This window comes from Brienomyrus brachyistius, chromosome 22 (genome assembly GCF_023856365.1).
Source record: "Brienomyrus brachyistius isolate T26 chromosome 22, BBRACH_0.4, whole genome shotgun sequence".
In the NCBI taxonomy this organism is placed as follows: domain Eukaryota; kingdom Metazoa; phylum Chordata; class Actinopteri; order Osteoglossiformes; family Mormyridae; genus Brienomyrus; species Brienomyrus brachyistius.
This window is the reverse complement of record NC_064554.1, coordinates 4,851,643-4,868,722: the sequence shown is the minus strand read 5'-3', so window position 1 is coordinate 4,868,722 and position 17,080 is coordinate 4,851,643. Positions and strand designations below refer to the sequence as shown.

Here is a 17,080-nt window from a genome sequence, read left to right as displayed (position 1 = left end):
CAGTGTGCATTAAAAACACTTTTGATGTGAAAATGCCCCTTGAAATTCAGATTGTGCTTTAGAGCAGTGTCTCCTAATCTGGTCCTTGGGGATGCACAGACGGTCCACGGTTTTTGCTCCCTCTCAGCTCCCAGTAGGAGGAAATATATGGACTGTCTGTGGGTCCCCAAGGACCGGTCTGGGAGACACTGCTTCAGAATTACAAACCAAAATGCAGTTCCATAAACACTGTTGTTTGAATCAATACAGGGACACAAGCAGCAAATTTGGTTAGCAACAATATATAAAACTGAATAAATCTATCAATCAAAAAAAAAAAACTTTTTTGCAGGAAACTGAAAAACACTGACTTTCAGAACCAGGAATCAAAAGACCCTACAGCACATGAAAGATTCATTTTAAGCGTTTAATCTGTCACTCTTGCAACCTGAACGTTAACGCATTTCAGGACATAATGGATAATATGTGGGGGAGGCGGTAATACAAACAATGAAGGAATTGTAGCAGGTTAGAAGAAAACAGCTAGAACATCCAATCAGAAGAATCTATTAAGGCTTAAAGAGGACTGGAAGGGAAAGAGCCTGGCTGCTGTAGATGTGGCTGCTGTGTGGATGGGCCTCACTTCTCGCCTGCCTTGGTGTCCTGCTCTTCTAGAACAGCCTTGCCAGCACCGCCGCCCACCCTCCTGGACCCAGAGCGCCGAAAAGAGCCGAAGGAGGCATCGGTCCCCTGCCTGAGAAAACCAATGTCAGTGAGGAAACAGAGAGCAGATGTTGAGGTGTTTGGGTGAGGAGCACTTAGGAGGATGGAGAAAGAGACGATAGGGGCAGAGGTTGGAAAGCAGCTCGCCTATAGAAGTCGATGGGATAACAGCAACTCAGAGACACATACCAGCAATCCTGGACATCCAAGCATTGCATGAGGAGGACTGAAAGAGGAGATAGAGAGGGCTGAACGAGCTGCCGGGACGCCACATGACGTGGCTGCACTCGCCCACCTGAGTCTGCTCTTGAGGGTGTTGACTTCCCGGCTCATGGTGTCCTTGGCTTCCGAGGCCTCGTCTAGCTCCCTCTGCAGCTTCCTGCGTGCCGCGGCGGCCCGCTGGGACTCCTCCTCCACATCCTCCAACTGCTGCTTGAGCTGCCTCACCCGAGCCGTGGCTTTGTCCGCCTGTGGCACCAGCGTGACATGTGACAGGCACCCCGCTACTTCCGCGCCATAACTCCTATGCTAGGCCAGTGATGCAGGCCCCCTACCTGGTCTTTATGCTGTTCTGCTTGCTTGCGCTCGTCCTCAATCTGGAGAAGTAGGTCTTTCAGCTTCTTATCCTTTTGACGCATTATCTTGGCAGTGGCCTGCTTCTCCCTGAACAGGGGAGCACCAGCGAGGATACCAAAAAGCATAACCAAGTTAAATACCACGAGCTCGACTAAAGCTGACAGGTGACCGCACCTTATCAATATTTGCACTCTGGGACAACCTTCTGGTTAACATCAGGTCCCCTTCATCAATTACCAATTACTCCTTTCTCACTCCAACGGAATCATCGTTTGGCTGGCAGCATTATCATGCGATTTTGTCTTTGTTTGGTTGTACTTTTTGTACAGCACTTTGGCAAACCGTTGATTTAAACATGCTTTATAAATATAATTGTACTTACTTCAATCAAATGTGAAGCTCTGGATCCTGGCATTTCATTAAACCCTATTTTTAATATATGTATGTTACTGTAATCTGTAAACTGTTATAGTACCAAGGCGGACGGGGGCCCCTTCTCACCTGTTCTCCTGCTCCAGCAGATCCTCTAGCTCTTGAACCCTAGCTTCAAGGGCACCGACGGAGCTCTTGACCCTGGTTTTGGACTGGCACTCCATGTCCTCCAGCTTGGCCTTCAGTTCTTTGTTGTGCCTTTCCAGCGTCTGCTGCGTGCTCTTGTTCCTCTGGGTGGCGGCCCGTGCTTCCTGAAGCTCATTGTTCAGCTGCTCTGCCTTGAGAATGAAGGGAAGCATACAGGTGGTTGTGAAACATGTGGAAAAGAGACGAGCTTCTGGATTGATCCGTTCTTACTTGCTGCATGCTCTTCCTCAGCTTGTCGTTCAAGGTCTCTGTGTTGGCCTGTTCTTCCTCCAAATTGTCCTCCAACTCAGCGATCACTGTTTCCAGATGCCTCTTTTCATCAGACAGCATAGACCTGTTCCGGAACATGTATGGTTACCTTCTGGCCAGCTTCCATAGATTAGACATCAAGCATGTCTCTGACTTACTTTTCAGAGGTGCTCCTGGCCAGTTCTGCTGAGAGCTCATTCCTCTCAGTCTCAGCCTGCTTACGAGCTTTTTCCGCTCTTGCCAGCTCCTGATGCATCATGAACACACACAGAATCATCAAAACCTCTAAGCTAATATTATGTTAACCTGAGAGATCATAAGCACCCTTGTGTGGCTTGATACCTCCTGCATCTGCATTATGCCTGCTTCCATGTTCTTGGCCTTCCTCTCAGATTCCTTAGCAGTGGCCAGTAATTCTTCCCGAGCAGTCAGGGTGTCTTCCAGCTCCCTCTGGATGTCCTTCATCTGGGTCTGCAAGACATGAAATGAGTCAGCCAGCCACAAATGAAGATGCCAAAATATCATACATATTCTTTATTGAGTGATCATGTTTATACGATTCTACGGTTCTGACCTGGATCTTTCGCAACTGTTTGGTGGCTTCATCTCGGCTTTTGTTCGACATCTCAGTTTGGGCCTCCATGTCCTTCAGATCTCCCTCCAGCTTCTTCTTTGCAGCAGATGCAAAGGCTCTCTGCTTGCGCTCATCATCCAATTCTGTCTCCAGCTCACGTACCTATAGAGGTCACAGATGAGAATTTATGCCCATAATCTTACAGGTTTAGCTCCCAAAAGGGACCTAATAGTCATCTGATGTACTGTTATTTTGGATGAAAATGATACACCAATGATTGCCATATTGATGTTAGCCTTAGTGTTGTCATCAATGGCCAGTACAGCCAAGAGCTCCTCACTCAATATAGCTGACGGGAGACCATCTCAACACCTGTTTGACCAGCTGCTTCCTCTTCTCCTCTCCCATCTCATTCTTGCCCTGTAGGTCACGCTGGAACTGAGCCTTCATGGCCTGCATGTTGACCTGCAGCCTGAGTTTGTCATCTTCGGCCGCCTGCAGCTCATCCTCTAGCTCCTCCAGCTGAGTCTTCATCTCTTCCACCAAATCCTCCAAGTTGCATTTTGACTTCGCAAGGTCATGCAGCTACAGGACAGGAAGCATTTAATCCAGATTTCTTCAAAATAATGCAATGAATAGTAATTCACCAAATACCTTTTATTATGTGCATAGAGATCCAAATAGCTTCCTTAGCGGTAGAAGCATGACTCACATTCTTTCCTACGTCATCCTTAGAACTGATCAGCGCCTCCAGCTCTGAACGCAGTGCCTTGTTTGTCCTCTTCAGCTCCTCCTGAGTGTCTCGAGATTCCTCCAGGGCCTGAGTCAGTGTCAGCACTTTGCTTTCCTTATCCCTGACCTCTGCCTCAGCATGGTCACGCTCCTCTGCATATTTGCTGGAGATGCTCTTCTCGTCAGCGAGCACCTGAAAGGTACAGGGAGGGTGAGAGTGATAGTGACAGAGAGACGGCAAAACAGCTACACTCAGAAAAATCTGGACCTACCTGGTCGAACTTTTTCTGCTTCTTCTCTAGGTTGGACACCATTTGTCTCTGGTTGTCCAAATCCACCGTGAGGTCCTCCAGCTCCTGCTGCAGGCGGCTTTTGGTCTTTTCCAGCTTTTCATGTGCTGTGGTCTTCTCTTCAATCTGAGTAGTTGCTGCCTCCAGCTCTCGTTGCAGCCGTTTCTTACTCTCTTGTAGAACTTCCACATTGCTGGCAAACTCATCGATCTTCTTCTTAGCATCTGACAGCTGGGGACGCAGGAAGGAAAAGCCTCATTTATAGCAAAGGTAAGCAAATGGAAAGCAGAGGAGATCAAAGAAACCAGAGGAGCACTCAGGGGCCAATTGACTTCTGTAGGCGGGGGGCTCCAAAGCTGACATCAACATGGGCACGCAGATGTAACCAATTTAACTAAATGTTACATTTTTCCCAAGGTAGAGTGGGACCCAGATGTTTGCCAGAGCCCAAGGCTTTAGCCTAAGATAGCCTAAAGTGTTTCTTCTTTACCGGGATCACCAGACTTACACTTAATCATCCAAGGCTCAACCTGACTCTTCCTTTGTACCAACTATAACCCCAAAACAAGGCCTCACCTGCACGTTGAGAGAAGATGCCTGTCTCTCTGCGTTCCTCTTAGCCTCAGTCTCCTCTTCGAGTTGCTCCTGCAGTCCGTTGCAGTCCTCCTCAGCCTGACGTAGCCGTGTGTGGGCACTCAACTTCTGCCGTGTCTCTTCTGCAAGAAGTTCCTGGAGTAAAGTGGAGATAATGTTAAAGATGCTAAAATGTGTTAAAAGGTTCTCAGGTGCAAAGGTGGTATTTTAAGAGGGAACAAAGAGGAAATACCAGCAGCCTGGCAAGCATGTACGCAAATTAAACACCTGTGTGTCCTGGAGCTGGGATGCCAGGCTGGAAACCTCTTTGGTCAGCTTGATATTCTTGCTTTCAGCTTCATTGAGGAGTTTTGTCGCACTTTCTTGTTCCATCTATAAGAATTGGACAGAAACTGGCTCAATGGAGACTTCTCTACAATCATGCTAATCATGATGCTAATCATGATGGTTGTTACTGATCTTATCAATATCTGGTCTAAATGAATTACACATGATGTCTCAGGGGCAGAGGCAGTATGGGTGGAGCCAGAGGGTTCACTTACCATAACTCTGGAAAGCTGTTCCCCCAGCTCTCCCTTCTGCCTCTCACTGTCACTGAAGCGAGCCTGCAGCTCAGCCAACTGGGCCTCAACCTTCTTTCGCTTTTGCTCGGCTTCCTGCTTTGCCTCGGTTAGTGATTGGACGGCTGCACTTAGCTCTGCAGACTCCTGCTCCAATGACTGCTTCGCCTTGTCCAAAGTAGCCTTTGCCTGCATTGGGATCATCAATGAGCTTGAAGCCTTGCTACACATTTAGTTTCCCATCATCTACTTACTTTGCATAATCAATGTAATGCAAATAACTTTGAACAATTCTTCAAGCATTGTTATATCTATATAGTTCCTGAATTTCACTGCAGCTAATAAACCTGAACCTAAATGGTTTCTTAAATGAATGTCCGTACCCGTTTAGACTGCTCCAGCTGCTCGGTAAGGTCCTCCATCACCTGGGTGTGCTTCTTCCTCATCTCTTGTACCTGAGCCTCATGTGTTCGGCCTTCTTCTTCCATGGCTTTCTTGAGCTGAGTTACCTCCTGTTCCCGTTTTGCCCTGGATGAGGATACATTGCTATATTTACAAGACTTGACCTATTCCCATCTATTACCGTATTTCATTGTTCTTTGTCAGAGCAGATTAGGTTATGGGACATGTAGTAACCGGAGGTCTTGTTGTGTAGCAGTGTTGTCCAGGGTGTCCTCCAACTCCGAGCGCAGCGCCTCCAGTTCCTCTCCCAGGTCATGCTTGGCCTTCTCAGCCTTGGTGCGAGCGGTCCGTTCTGTCTCCAAGTCCTCCTGTAGTTCTGACACCTTCCCCTCCAGTTCTCGGATCCTCTTCATCATGTTGTTCTTCTGGAGAGTCTCCTCATCTAGGCTGTAGGGCAGAGGTGAACTGTTCAAATCCAGAAAGTAAAAATCCAGACCAAAATTTTGTTTCAACTAGCCAGCTGAGTACAAAAAGTCACCATCACTAAGTACTCAACTGGTTAGCTGAAAAAAAAATCTTTGTTACTTTCTGGACCTGGGCCTTCAGCTATTGGGCCTTCAACTGCAGTTCATAAGTGCAACATCTGCAACAAGCATTGGTGGATTTAATAAAGCTACTGTACTATCAGGGTGCTGGATGTCTAATGCACATGAATGTCTAACTGTACTCGGGGACACTTTTAAGGAGAAGACCACAAAACATCCGCTTGGAATGACAGGCCAAAGGGCACACCGTGCCACGATGGTTTCCAGCTCCTGCTCCTTCTTGGCCAGCTGGGCTTTCAGCTCTGTGATCTGAGCCTGCAGGTCAGCCATCTGCTCCTGAAGGTCAGCGTAGTCGGCTTCCAGCTTCCTCTTAGCTTTATCCAGGTTCTGTCGACTCTTCTCCTCCTTTTGCAAACGCACTACAAGGATTACAGATGTTCCTCAACAATCACATATCAAATTACATGTGTTTCTAATATTCAATCCTAGAACTTCCTAAAGGTAAAAAATGAAACACATTGAAGTTTTGCAAATGTACCCTCTACTTCAGAGATCATGGATTCAAGTTTGGCCTTCAGCTTGGTAAGGTTTTTGGATTTCTCTTCTTCCTCTGTCAGGTTGATGCTAAAGTCGGAGAGTCTTTCTTCCATGAGCTTCCGCTCCTAAAATAGTCATCAAAATTTAACTGACTTGAGCCTTTGTGATATGCAGCACACTACACTTTCCTCCAGTTACACGGAAACTGCATTCACCTTGAGCAATTTGTTATTCTGGTCCTCCAAAGCCAGGATGTCATCCTCCTGCTTCTTCATCTTGCTTTCCAGTGTGACCTTCTCCAGGTGGAGTTTTTGACGGACATCTTCTCCTCCCTCCAGTTGCCTCTCCCGCTCCTGAGCAGAGCATGTCAGCATCATTTTGCTACCAATGGATGGTTAGTTCTATGGTTCTGAAGGTCAGGTCTGTCTTGCAATAGCCATCTTTCTTCAAAGACAGACAGTGCAATCTAATATTGACTGTGTAATTCTGCCTCCAGAAAACAAGCATTTTTGGGGGATGATACTCAGGGCAACTTTTGAGCCTTGTTGCTGAACAGTGTTGCTTCGGCACTTTCCCGTTGATATTGGGCAACATATTTCAATTTGAAAATCTTTGATCAGCAGTGGGCAACTTTTTGTGACCATCCAGACCCAGATGAGTTGCCTTTTGTCTGACCTGGCTGGCGGTTGCCTGGCAACATTGCAGAAGAAGTTGCCTTGTGTATCATCGCCTTTACTGAAGAGATGTGAAACCTGGATTTGCTGCAGCAAGTTCTTTTTCTCCAACTCTATGGCCTGACTCCGCTCTTCCTCCTCTTCTACCCGTGCCTCCATCTCATGCACGAGCTCCTCCAACTCCTGCTTCCTGGCAGCGAGACGTACACGCATCTCCTCGGCCTCCATGTACAGCTCTGTCTCGACCTGCAGCTGCTCCTGCAGCTGATTCCTCTCCTCCAGCAGCTATGCAACCCAGGAAGAGAGCAGTCCTGAGTGCCCTGTCGACTTCGACTCCACCCCTGAGGCAAGCTTGTCAGATGACTGCTCGGTCCCCATACCTGTGAGTGCTTCAGGGTGATCTCTGTCAGTTCTGCCTCTGTTCTATGTGCCAGATCTTGTGCCTTTTGGAGTTCTGCCTCCTTCTGAATCATCTCTTCTTCTTGCCGAGTCACTTGCAAGAGTGGCTTTACCTGAGAATACAGATCGCTCAGTTAAGATAAAGCTCTAAGGCTAAATAAATAAGTAATGGTACGTAAAATCATTTAGTCACCTTAGTAAAGAGCTTCCACCACTGCCAGTTGTGCAGCTTAAGGTAGGAAGCACAGTTTCTCTGGATTACCTTCATGGCTGTCATCTGCTGTTGCCTCTTAACAAAAGCCCTGAAGAGGGGGAAAAAGGAATACAAATGCATGGGAAAGTACAGCATCCTAGAGTGTCTGGGAAGTCATGAAGGGAACTTCTCTGTAGTAATCCTGAATCACTGCAGGACATGCTCCCCCTAGTGGTAATTGGAGAAATTATCTCACTTTCTGGCCAGTAAGCCTCGGGCCAAGGATTGAAAGGCGACAATGATGATGGTGACTTTAGTGTCCCTCTCCTCCTCCAGCTGGGCAAGGACACCAGTACGGAAGAATATCTTGCTCAGGCCAATTCGGTACAAGTTCAGGTCCATATCCAGGTGCTTGAGCTGAACAAGGAAGTTGAGGATAGTCACGTGGAAGCGTTCTTCTAAAGACACCGGTGTCATGGCGCAAGCAGACTTCAGGAGAACATGGTTATGACTTACCATAAGGCAACATGCCTGCTTGCTGTCCATAAAGCCCTTGGGAATAGCACTAGCGGCCAAGATTTCATAACTGTGTGGAGATTTAAATAGTGTGTCATGCATTTTGACCTGCATCAATTATGCTACATTGAATGTGAACATCAGGAGGATCCACTTCTGGGCCAATAACATAAGACCAACCGCTGGCGGAACTCTTGGAAGATGATGCGATTGGGGAATCCCTGCCGGCAAATCCGGATCCCCTCCAGCACGCCATTGCACCGTAGCTGATCCAGAACTAGGTGGGCATCTATCATCCCTGCCTGAAGACATCGAAGAAGGGAATTAAAATGAAAAGCCAAGAGAGACAGAGATAATTAAGTCTACACTGCACTGTGTCACCTCACACCACAAATGGCTGCCAAGGGAAACCCTGAGTGCGGGAACTTACCCTCTTCTTGTGGTTGGGTATGATGCAGCGCACAAAGTTGGGTTGTGTGTTGTGCAGCGTGGTCATAAGCTTGGTGAGGGACTCTTTGTAGAGTTGGCCCACAGTGCGGAACATGCCCTTCTTGGCTTTGGAGGATCCGGGCCCCTTTTGCTCGAGTTTTACAATATGATCCACTGTAAGACAAGGGTGAAATAGGAGGCTCATGATTTGCGAATAGTTTACACTGAGGAAGGACAAAGTCCAAGAGCTTCTCCTAGTAGCATCACCAGACCCTGTCCAAGAGAAGAAGCTAGGAGATGGATGGACGGATGGAAAACATGATGACACAAAATGCAGTCAAAAAATAATAAAGCCCATAACAAGATGATTGATGACAATAATGGCCTTAGTTCAGGAGGTTACCGTCTTTCCAGAGATCCTGCACAAATTTACTGGAGGAGTTGGCAAGGAGCTGTGCTACATTGTCATTGAGTGGGTCCATGTTTTTAGTCAGCCATGAAGCAGCATTGTAGTCTACCTGCAAAACAGTCCCAATAAATGCGCTACTTAATAAAAATTGAAGTATGATAATGTACAAAGACAATGGATCCCGATCTGGGAAAATGGGGCAGATTCTGGTATTTCCATCAGAAAGCCAGCATCCTCCCCACCTTGCCGGCATAATGAAGCACGGAGAACTCCGTCTTGGACTTCAGTTGCTTGGGCTTGGCAAACTTGCAGTGGTTTCCTTGAGTGTTCATGAGCTTCTCCACGAAGGAAATGTCCGTGGCTTTCGGAAACAGGCACTCCTCATCCAGGAGGGCTAGGATGCCTGGCAGGTTGCTCTGAAAGAGGGATCTGTGTTAAACATTACCCTGAAAATGGCATAGTTAGAACAGAGAAGGAGACCAACAAGGCATACCGGCTTCTCAATGAGGTCAATACAAGGCTGTAGGTCCAGGCCAAAGTCAATGAAGCTCCATTCGATGCCCTCTTTCTTGTACTCCTCCTGCTCCATAATGAACATGGTGTGGTTGAAGAGCTGCTGTAGTTTTTCATTGGTGTAGTTAATGCACAGCTGCTCAAAGGAGTTATCCTGTGGGACATCACAGCTATGAACATATTGTACCTTTAACAAAAACCAACGTAAGGCTTCATGGCCTCTTGTGGTTACGGTGCTGCATCCTGGCCTCTCCTGACTGGCACCAGGAAAGCTCTCACCTTGAAGATCTCAAAACCTGCTATGTCCAAGATTCCCAAGAATGTGGCCCCCTGACGCTGGGTTTTGTCCAGTGTCTTGTTGACACGAGTCAGAATCCAGAGAAACAGGCGTTCATACGTCGCCTTAGCTAAAGCCTCAACTGAAAAATTGGCCTGGAAGAATGAGGCAGAGAATATCTAGTGTTTAGTACAGAAATGTGAATAACAAAAGTATGATAACTATGATAACTAAATATAACTGTCTACTACATACATGCATAAAAATGTCATTTGATGAAGGACTTGAATCGGTTTGTACCTGTTCTTTAGTCTGGGTCTTCTGGACCAGTTCTCGGCCCACTTTGATGCGTGGGGTGAGAACGGCCCGTGTGAAATCCGTCACATTGATGCCCTGCAGGTGACACACCTTCTGGGCCACTGCAAGGTTCAGGATATTAAATGTAGAAAGATAGACCAGTTCAAAGGAAACGACTTCGCCCACAAGCCTTGTGCACTGTCGATAAATATAAGCCCCCTTTGTCACCTGTATTGTCGGGCATGGTGGCCTGTTCCTGGTTCCTCTCATTCTTGAACTCAATGTTTCCCAGCTGCAGGACGGTGGACACCACCTTCAGGATCTCTAAAGTGGACAGACAGGTGGCCAACACAAGTCGCTAATCAGGATTGGTCCCTGAAGCTACTCTCTCCAGAGAATGAACTTAAGGGAGAATCATCTGTGTCTTGGGACATCCCATGAAGGGAGGTGATCCAGGGCATAGATAGAGGTGAGAGCAAGGAAAGCTCACCTATCTTCTCCTCCTCAGTGAACCCCATGATGTCCATGGCTCCTAGAGTTTCAGGGAACAGCTCGTCATCCTGCTGGCCCGGGATTTGTATGTGTCCTGCCTTCAGGAAGCGATAATCGCTGAAGTTCTCCAGCAGCAGCTCCTCTGCATGATGCAACAAAAGTCTTTCATGGTTAACAAGTATCCTATACAGAATTGGGCTGATTTCACCTTGACTCTCAGGTTCAGAATGAAAGATCTCAGCTATATAATCAACAGGACACCAGTATGAGATTAAGAAATCTATACCTCGCATCCTGTCTTTGGCCCCAGCCACTAAATAGTAGAAGATGTGAAAGGATCTCTCAGTTTCAGATTGCCGGATACAGCGGGATTTTTCCAGAAGGTCTGTGGTGGTTGAAGAGCTGAGGAAACATTTGTGGACAGTGCGGTAATCCTGGTTTGTGTCCGTGTCACTTCTTACAAAGGCTTCTTTGGTGAGCAGTAGAGAAGCAGAGGATTCCATCAGCTTACCAAAAACACCAGAAGTAACTCTTTTGATTTTAATAAGAAATCATGTAACACTCAAGAAGTGGGTCAAGAAATTAAGACAGATGATTTATCTCAGCTTTTGACCTCTTGCTTAATATCTGTGCAAGGATACAGGTATCAATGTTGGCTCCAACTATGTGTCCTGTCACGTCAAAGTTGATGCGGATGAATTTGCCCTATCGAAGAGAGAGCATGAGAAGATACCACTTAACATCATTCAGCTGCTGCATGATAGGCTAATCTTGACAGTGCATTAAAACACGTACCTAGGAGAACCTTTGGAATGAAAACATATTCAACTGTAAGATAAACGGCATTCAAACTTATATGAGTGTTTACTTACGAATCGGGAGGAATTGTCATTCTTGACAGTTTTAGCATTTCCGAAAGCCTCCAGGATGGGGTTGGCTTGCAAGAGTTGTTTCTCTAGCTCCCCCTAATGGAACCGAAATGCAAATGTTATTTAGTGTCAAAAAATGACATCATAAGAACAGGGAACGTGAAGACTTATTCTCAGATAAAGAAAAAGAAATCGAAATCATTAATAAAGACACATTTGACACTAGTGAACAACTAAAGCAGGGCTTGAAAATATCCATCCACCTGCCCATCCATCCATCCATCCATCCATCCATCCATCCATCCATCCATTTATCTATCCGTCCGTCTGTCCATACATACATACCTACATACATACATAGATCCCTCCTATGCAGAATTTGGGTTTTGGTAACGACCCAAATAGTGATGTATCACAGCTCAAAAGGAATGAACAGACCCCACTGGACCCAAAGACCCCAAACCCGAGTGTCAAACACTGAACAGCTACCACCACGCACTACTGGGTGAGCTCTCACCTTCAGAAGAGATGACGTTTGTGTTCTGTCCCACAAAAATGTCATTTAATATTCAAAAATTGCATTTAATATTCAAACTGAACAATATCTGTTCATCCACGATACTGTTTTATTTTGTTTTTCATTTTTGACCCCAGTTTAGCCAAAATGTTCAGAAAATGGGTGTGGCTGAGATGTAATTTAACCATAAAATGTAAGTTAATTATTAAAATAAGATTTGCTCCGCACAGTCCACCAAAGCAAGTTATGTTAGTAAATTCTGTTACACTTGTCAGAATCCCTGAGGCTATAAGGATGTTTGAGGAGTAAATAGTTTGTCCTGTCATGTGATTCTCTGTTTATGAATCCCCACAGGAGCTAGGGCAGCTGTGGTAGCAGACACTCACGGCGGAGGACTCCTTCCTGCCCTTGCTCGTCGAGGCCATCATAGCGAGATACTGGATGACTTTTTTCGTGTTCTCGGTTTTCCCGGCACCAGACTCGCCTCTGTGGGAGGGTGAAACGAATCAATTGGGGGGGTAGGGTGCTGATGTAATTATTCAGAAACCAGCTCCCTACTTAACCTGGAATACTCTGACTAGGCAATTACAGGAACATTCCTCGATTGCTAAATATTCTCTTTTTAACGAGAAGTTTATAAAACTGCCCGGGAGGATCATGGGAAATCCATCCCCCGCCTCCATGCACGGCTCAGTTGATTTATAGATCCCCGAGCCTCGCTGCCATTGGTCGAATCCTCTAAAGCTGCTGCTCCCTCCGTCCTGGTTCTGCGGGTCGGCCGGCACACAGTGGGCTTTTACGTCAGGCAGGAGCTCCACCACAGAGTTTGTGTTAGGTGCAGATAGTGAAGACTGAACTATATTAACAATAACCTGAACATTTACTTGAAAACAAATAAGTCTTCCTGAACTGTCACAAACGGGGAGACGCCACCTAGATGTCTTGTAATGTCGAGCACCGACCTGACAGTACCAGCATGTGATGGTTGTAAGCTGAATCTTTACCCGATTCCAGTGCATGGGTTGTAATTTACTAGTGAATATTCTCCTACACATAACAACCGCTTTACAGCCCATCTCCACTGCAGGGCTACAGATGTAACGTGGAAAGGTGGAGGAATGCACTGGAATCAGAATTAAGATTCAGCTTACAACCATCACATGCCGGTACTGTCAGACCAGTGCTCGCCAGTGCCTGAGAAATGAGTGCCGGTGGTTGTCTGTACTCACGTGCAGAGGATGGACTGATCCTGCCGTTCTGTAGGGGATAAGCAAACAGATGGGCACGAATTAGACATTATTTCTATCTCAGGGAATGAGATTCTGATGAGCAGGACGAGATAAAGCCTATAGTGGACCACCAGGGGGCAGGAAAGGGGGGGCAATTCTATCTCAGAGAACAGGCAGCTCTGTCTCCCCAGGGAACTTAATGCTGTTTAAAAACAAAGTTTATTTTTTTAAAGTGGAAAACGGATTCCCTCAGGAAAAAGACGGCTTCCGTGGGTAATGAAATGGAACCCGGGGATACTGTGTCCAATGAAGGTTATTGGAAGGAGGATTATTTCGGCAGGACTAATTGTGCCTTTGGAGAGGATTTCGCGTCATTCAGAGGCCGACCGGCTGCAGCCTGTAGGAGCATCTAGAGGCAGTGTTCACCATTCCTGCCCCAAACCCAATCGAAGATGATTGTACAGCCCAGTGGTGCACTGGCAAACTGCGCCATTAAAGACACGATGTCAGCTGTTCCCAGAGCAGGGCAAAAATAGTACTTCTCTTTTTCTGGTTTGTGAAAGAGCGGGTGAAAATGTGTCTACGCGACACGCATCACGAGACAAACGTGCGATCACACATTTCTGATGCTGCTGGTGCGCGGTGGGGGGGCTGGTATCCGGCGCGATGCCTGACACAGAGGGTGTCGTGTTTCATTAAATGGGCCTTACAGAGAGGAATCGACTGCGGCAGAGAAGAAGCATCCGTATGCGTATTCCAGTGAGGAAAACCCATAATCCCTCTCCATGTCTCCTCCATTCACTGGATCCACTGGAGATCTATACAGTTAGCCGGACATCTACGGCACCGAGCGGGAACCCAGCCTGACTCGGCGTTGCGGCTCTCATCAGAGCACTGCTTTAGATGGACAGAGCGTTTTCATTTTTTTTTTAACCTAAAGCATAACCCTGATTTACATTATCTCGTTAACTTAGCTGGTTTCATGGAAATGATCTCCAGGGCTGTGAATTCTCCTGAATCTGGCGTGAAATCTTGCACCAAATCTATATTATTCTATTATAAACCCTAAAATTAGCTACGTCAAAAGCATTGGGTAGTTTGCAATCCATACAGGCTATTTACTAAGTAATAAAACCGTTACATACATGTGAATATGCGTGCAGACTAGTCTCGAATTGACAATCTCACACCAGTCAGCTGACTGAAGTTGGCAGTCCTGGGTCTCTGCCTGGGCAGTGAGCAGATTCATCCCCTAAATGTGCACTGCACCTTTTCTGAGGTCGGGGGGCATCCAGGCGGCCCACTCACCCTGCATCATGCTGCGGTATGCGCTGTCGGTGACGGCGTAGATGTGAGGAGGCACCTCGTGCCGCTTCTTCCCTTTGTACATCTCCACGATCTGCCCCGAGTAGATGGGCAGCATCTTGTAGGGATTCACCACCACGCAGAACAGGCCTGAGTACGTCTGCGGGAGAGCACAGCGCACCGGGAGGGGGGGGTCACTGGTTCACACACTCATGCACGTTTCAGAGACAGCAGTGGGACTTGGGGGATAACGTCACCTTGGATAAGTTACGGGGAGAAGTGAGTACTTGGAAGTGAGACACGTGACAATTTTACCTGCTGAAATAATCAGCCATGGTGAAGCCAACGGCAAAGATGCGTTCAGCTGCCTTCATGATTTAGGAGATGCTGAAGCAGCACGTTCTACTAGCCAGCTACAGTCTTCAAAAGCTACTCATTAGCTATTTATTTCATTTCTTATTTACATCTGTGAGGACACAGGGGTCTCAAAGTGACGTTTGTGGTAACTAATCTGACGCCCTGAGCTTGGAGGATTGTGCATCCAACTGTGTTCACGAGACGGCGGTGTCACACTCACGTAGATCAGCCCGGAGAAGTACCTCTCCCTCAGGTTGTGCAGGACCGCCGCCTCGTTCAGGTACGTCAGCTCCGCCATGTCCTCCACCCTGCTGAACTTGGGCGGGTTCATCTTCTGGATGTCGTCCTTGCACAGCGCCACCTGTCCACCATCCTCCAGTTCCACCAGCAATTCATCGCCACGCTCCTCCTTCACGCTGGCCGCCTCGAACCCGAGCCGCTCCGACGGGACCCACACCAGCTTCCGGGCGGCCCAGTCGGCCTGGGCCATGGGGCTGCTCGCCGAGTCTCGGGCCAGATGGAGGAAGCTCTCATCCTTGGTCGAGATGCTGCTAAGCTGCTTAGCCATCCTTAGATGTGCTGGAATGTTTGCAGACGTATCACATCAAACAATAGCATATTATACATTCCTTGGCAAAAAAATGATGGGCCACAGCTTAATGTTGTGCAATTTGGATTTTGCCCATTTTTTTGCCCAGGAGTTTATATCGTATCAGTCAATTATTATTATTTTTTTAATCCCTAGTCTTTACTGTTTTTGGTTGTAACAAAACATAACAATTTCCAACAGATTTTCAAGCTTTTCAGTGTACAGGCATAGTCAGCAATAGGTGACAAAATAACGTTCTCTTTTACTGGTGTATCTTGGGGTTAGAACCTCATAACCACCTGTCTCCTCCCTATACTCAGGTGACTGGAAGGGTTCTATTTGTCCCTGGCACTCCGCGTCGCTCTTTTAGCAAATATCCCGGCGACTCCATCACATACGCGGATATCCTCCAAATTTACCTGAAGATCTTATTAAAAACACTCAGATAAGCGAACAAGCGCCAAGTGGATAGAGAGAGACACCATTCTGTGTGTTCAGTAGCATTCGGGACACCACGGCAGTAGAGGGCAAGGAAGCCATTTTCTCAAAGTAGCCTGATTCCAGTGTTGGGGGTTATAAAAAGCCCTGAGCGTGGTTAAGCCTCCCCGAGGATTCAGAACATTCCAGAACATTTCACATTTATGGTCGAACCCTTTCATCTGAACCCACTGGGCAGAGCAACTGCCTCAGGGTCAGGCTCTTTGGACAGATTCTCGATGACCCCCGTCTATCTGAACAGTCGAGAAGGACCAGTCAGTCCTTAAAACCACTTTAGCCACTTAAAACATTTACTATTTTTCCGATGAAACATTCTGACCTGCCACTGTTTACACGTCTTATTGAACAGCCATGACCCAATAAATAAACCAATATATACGCTGTTCAAATACTGAGAATCATGCTGCTATATTCTCTACCACCTCATACTGTTCTATTTATTTATATACCTCTATATAAATATAGAATATATTTCTGTACCTATACTGCAAAAATGCAATACATTGCATCAATATGCATCAATATGCATCAATATCCATCAATATGCATCAATATGCATATCGCTTAGCACTTGTCTTAGTTTTGCACTGACCCATATGGCCTTGCACAATGTCTTATGTTCCTTAATTTTTCTTTCTATTTCATTTTTACTCTCATTTTTGCACACATAATAATGAGCCCTACAATTTCGTCTCTCTGTATACTTATATATGGCTGCGATAACAATAAAGTTTGCTTTGACTTTGACTTCCCATTAGAAATCACATTAATTTTACCATAATAATAATAATGAATAATGAAAAACTCTGCCTAATTAATTTTGGAGGCTAATGTACAATCAAAGAAAAGCTTCTTTCAAATGGATCTGCCCAGCTTGTCTGCAGAAACTGAGAGTGACACTCCTGTTCGTTCTGTGTAAATACTCACTGGGGCGCTGAGTTTGGTTGCCGATGCGTCGATTTCACCTCTGCAGATCAGCAGCACTTCGCAGTCCAGTCGGCGGTTAAATACCCATATCTCACCACGCCTCGGACCTTCCTCTCCAGTGCCCACCCTTTTGCGCCACTGTAAAATGCCCTTATGCATGCCTGGCAGCACCTTAAAGAATGACTTGAGAATTAAGGGACATTTCCATCTACTCTACTGTCAGCTGCCATACCTTAGACCAGGGGTCACC

At 46.6% G+C, this 17,080-nt stretch overlaps 1 protein-coding gene across 2 annotated transcripts; it reads right to left on the bottom strand.

The window, feature by feature from the left end:
• Positions 1-5: 5 nt before the first annotated feature.
• LOC125717435 (myosin-11-like) lies at positions 6-16,874 on the bottom strand. Of its 2 annotated transcripts, none has more exons than XM_048990350.1 (41): positions 16,831-16,874; positions 15,037-15,395; positions 14,463-14,619; positions 13,155-13,182; positions 12,312-12,411; positions 11,412-11,504; positions 11,181-11,244; positions 10,826-10,924; positions 10,538-10,681; positions 10,276-10,371; positions 10,051-10,169; positions 9,753-9,905; positions 9,454-9,627; positions 9,203-9,376; positions 8,955-9,069; positions 8,553-8,725; positions 8,303-8,424; positions 8,123-8,192; positions 7,863-8,023; positions 7,607-7,715; positions 7,395-7,526; positions 7,093-7,299; positions 6,556-6,693; positions 6,342-6,465; positions 6,051-6,222; positions 5,493-5,705; positions 5,240-5,384; positions 4,839-5,045; positions 4,564-4,668; positions 4,279-4,431; positions 3,685-3,933; positions 3,393-3,605; positions 3,053-3,265; positions 2,681-2,842; positions 2,449-2,577; positions 2,265-2,353; positions 2,068-2,191; positions 1,780-1,988; positions 1,257-1,365; positions 998-1,170; positions 6-733 (listed from the first exon to the last, which is right to left on the bottom strand). In XM_048990350.1, exons 2-41 carry the CDS (start codon positions 15,382-15,384, stop codon positions 619-621), a joined length of 5,880 nt encoding a protein of 1,959 aa, XP_048846307.1. In that variant the 5' UTR covers positions 15,385-15,395; positions 16,831-16,874; the 3' UTR covers positions 6-618. The 2 variants fall into 2 exon arrangements, with proteins under 2 accessions (XP_048846307.1, XP_048846308.1); XM_048990351.1 differs by having other exon boundaries at positions 7,222-7,299.
• Between the last annotated feature and the right edge of the window lie 206 nt (positions 16,875-17,080).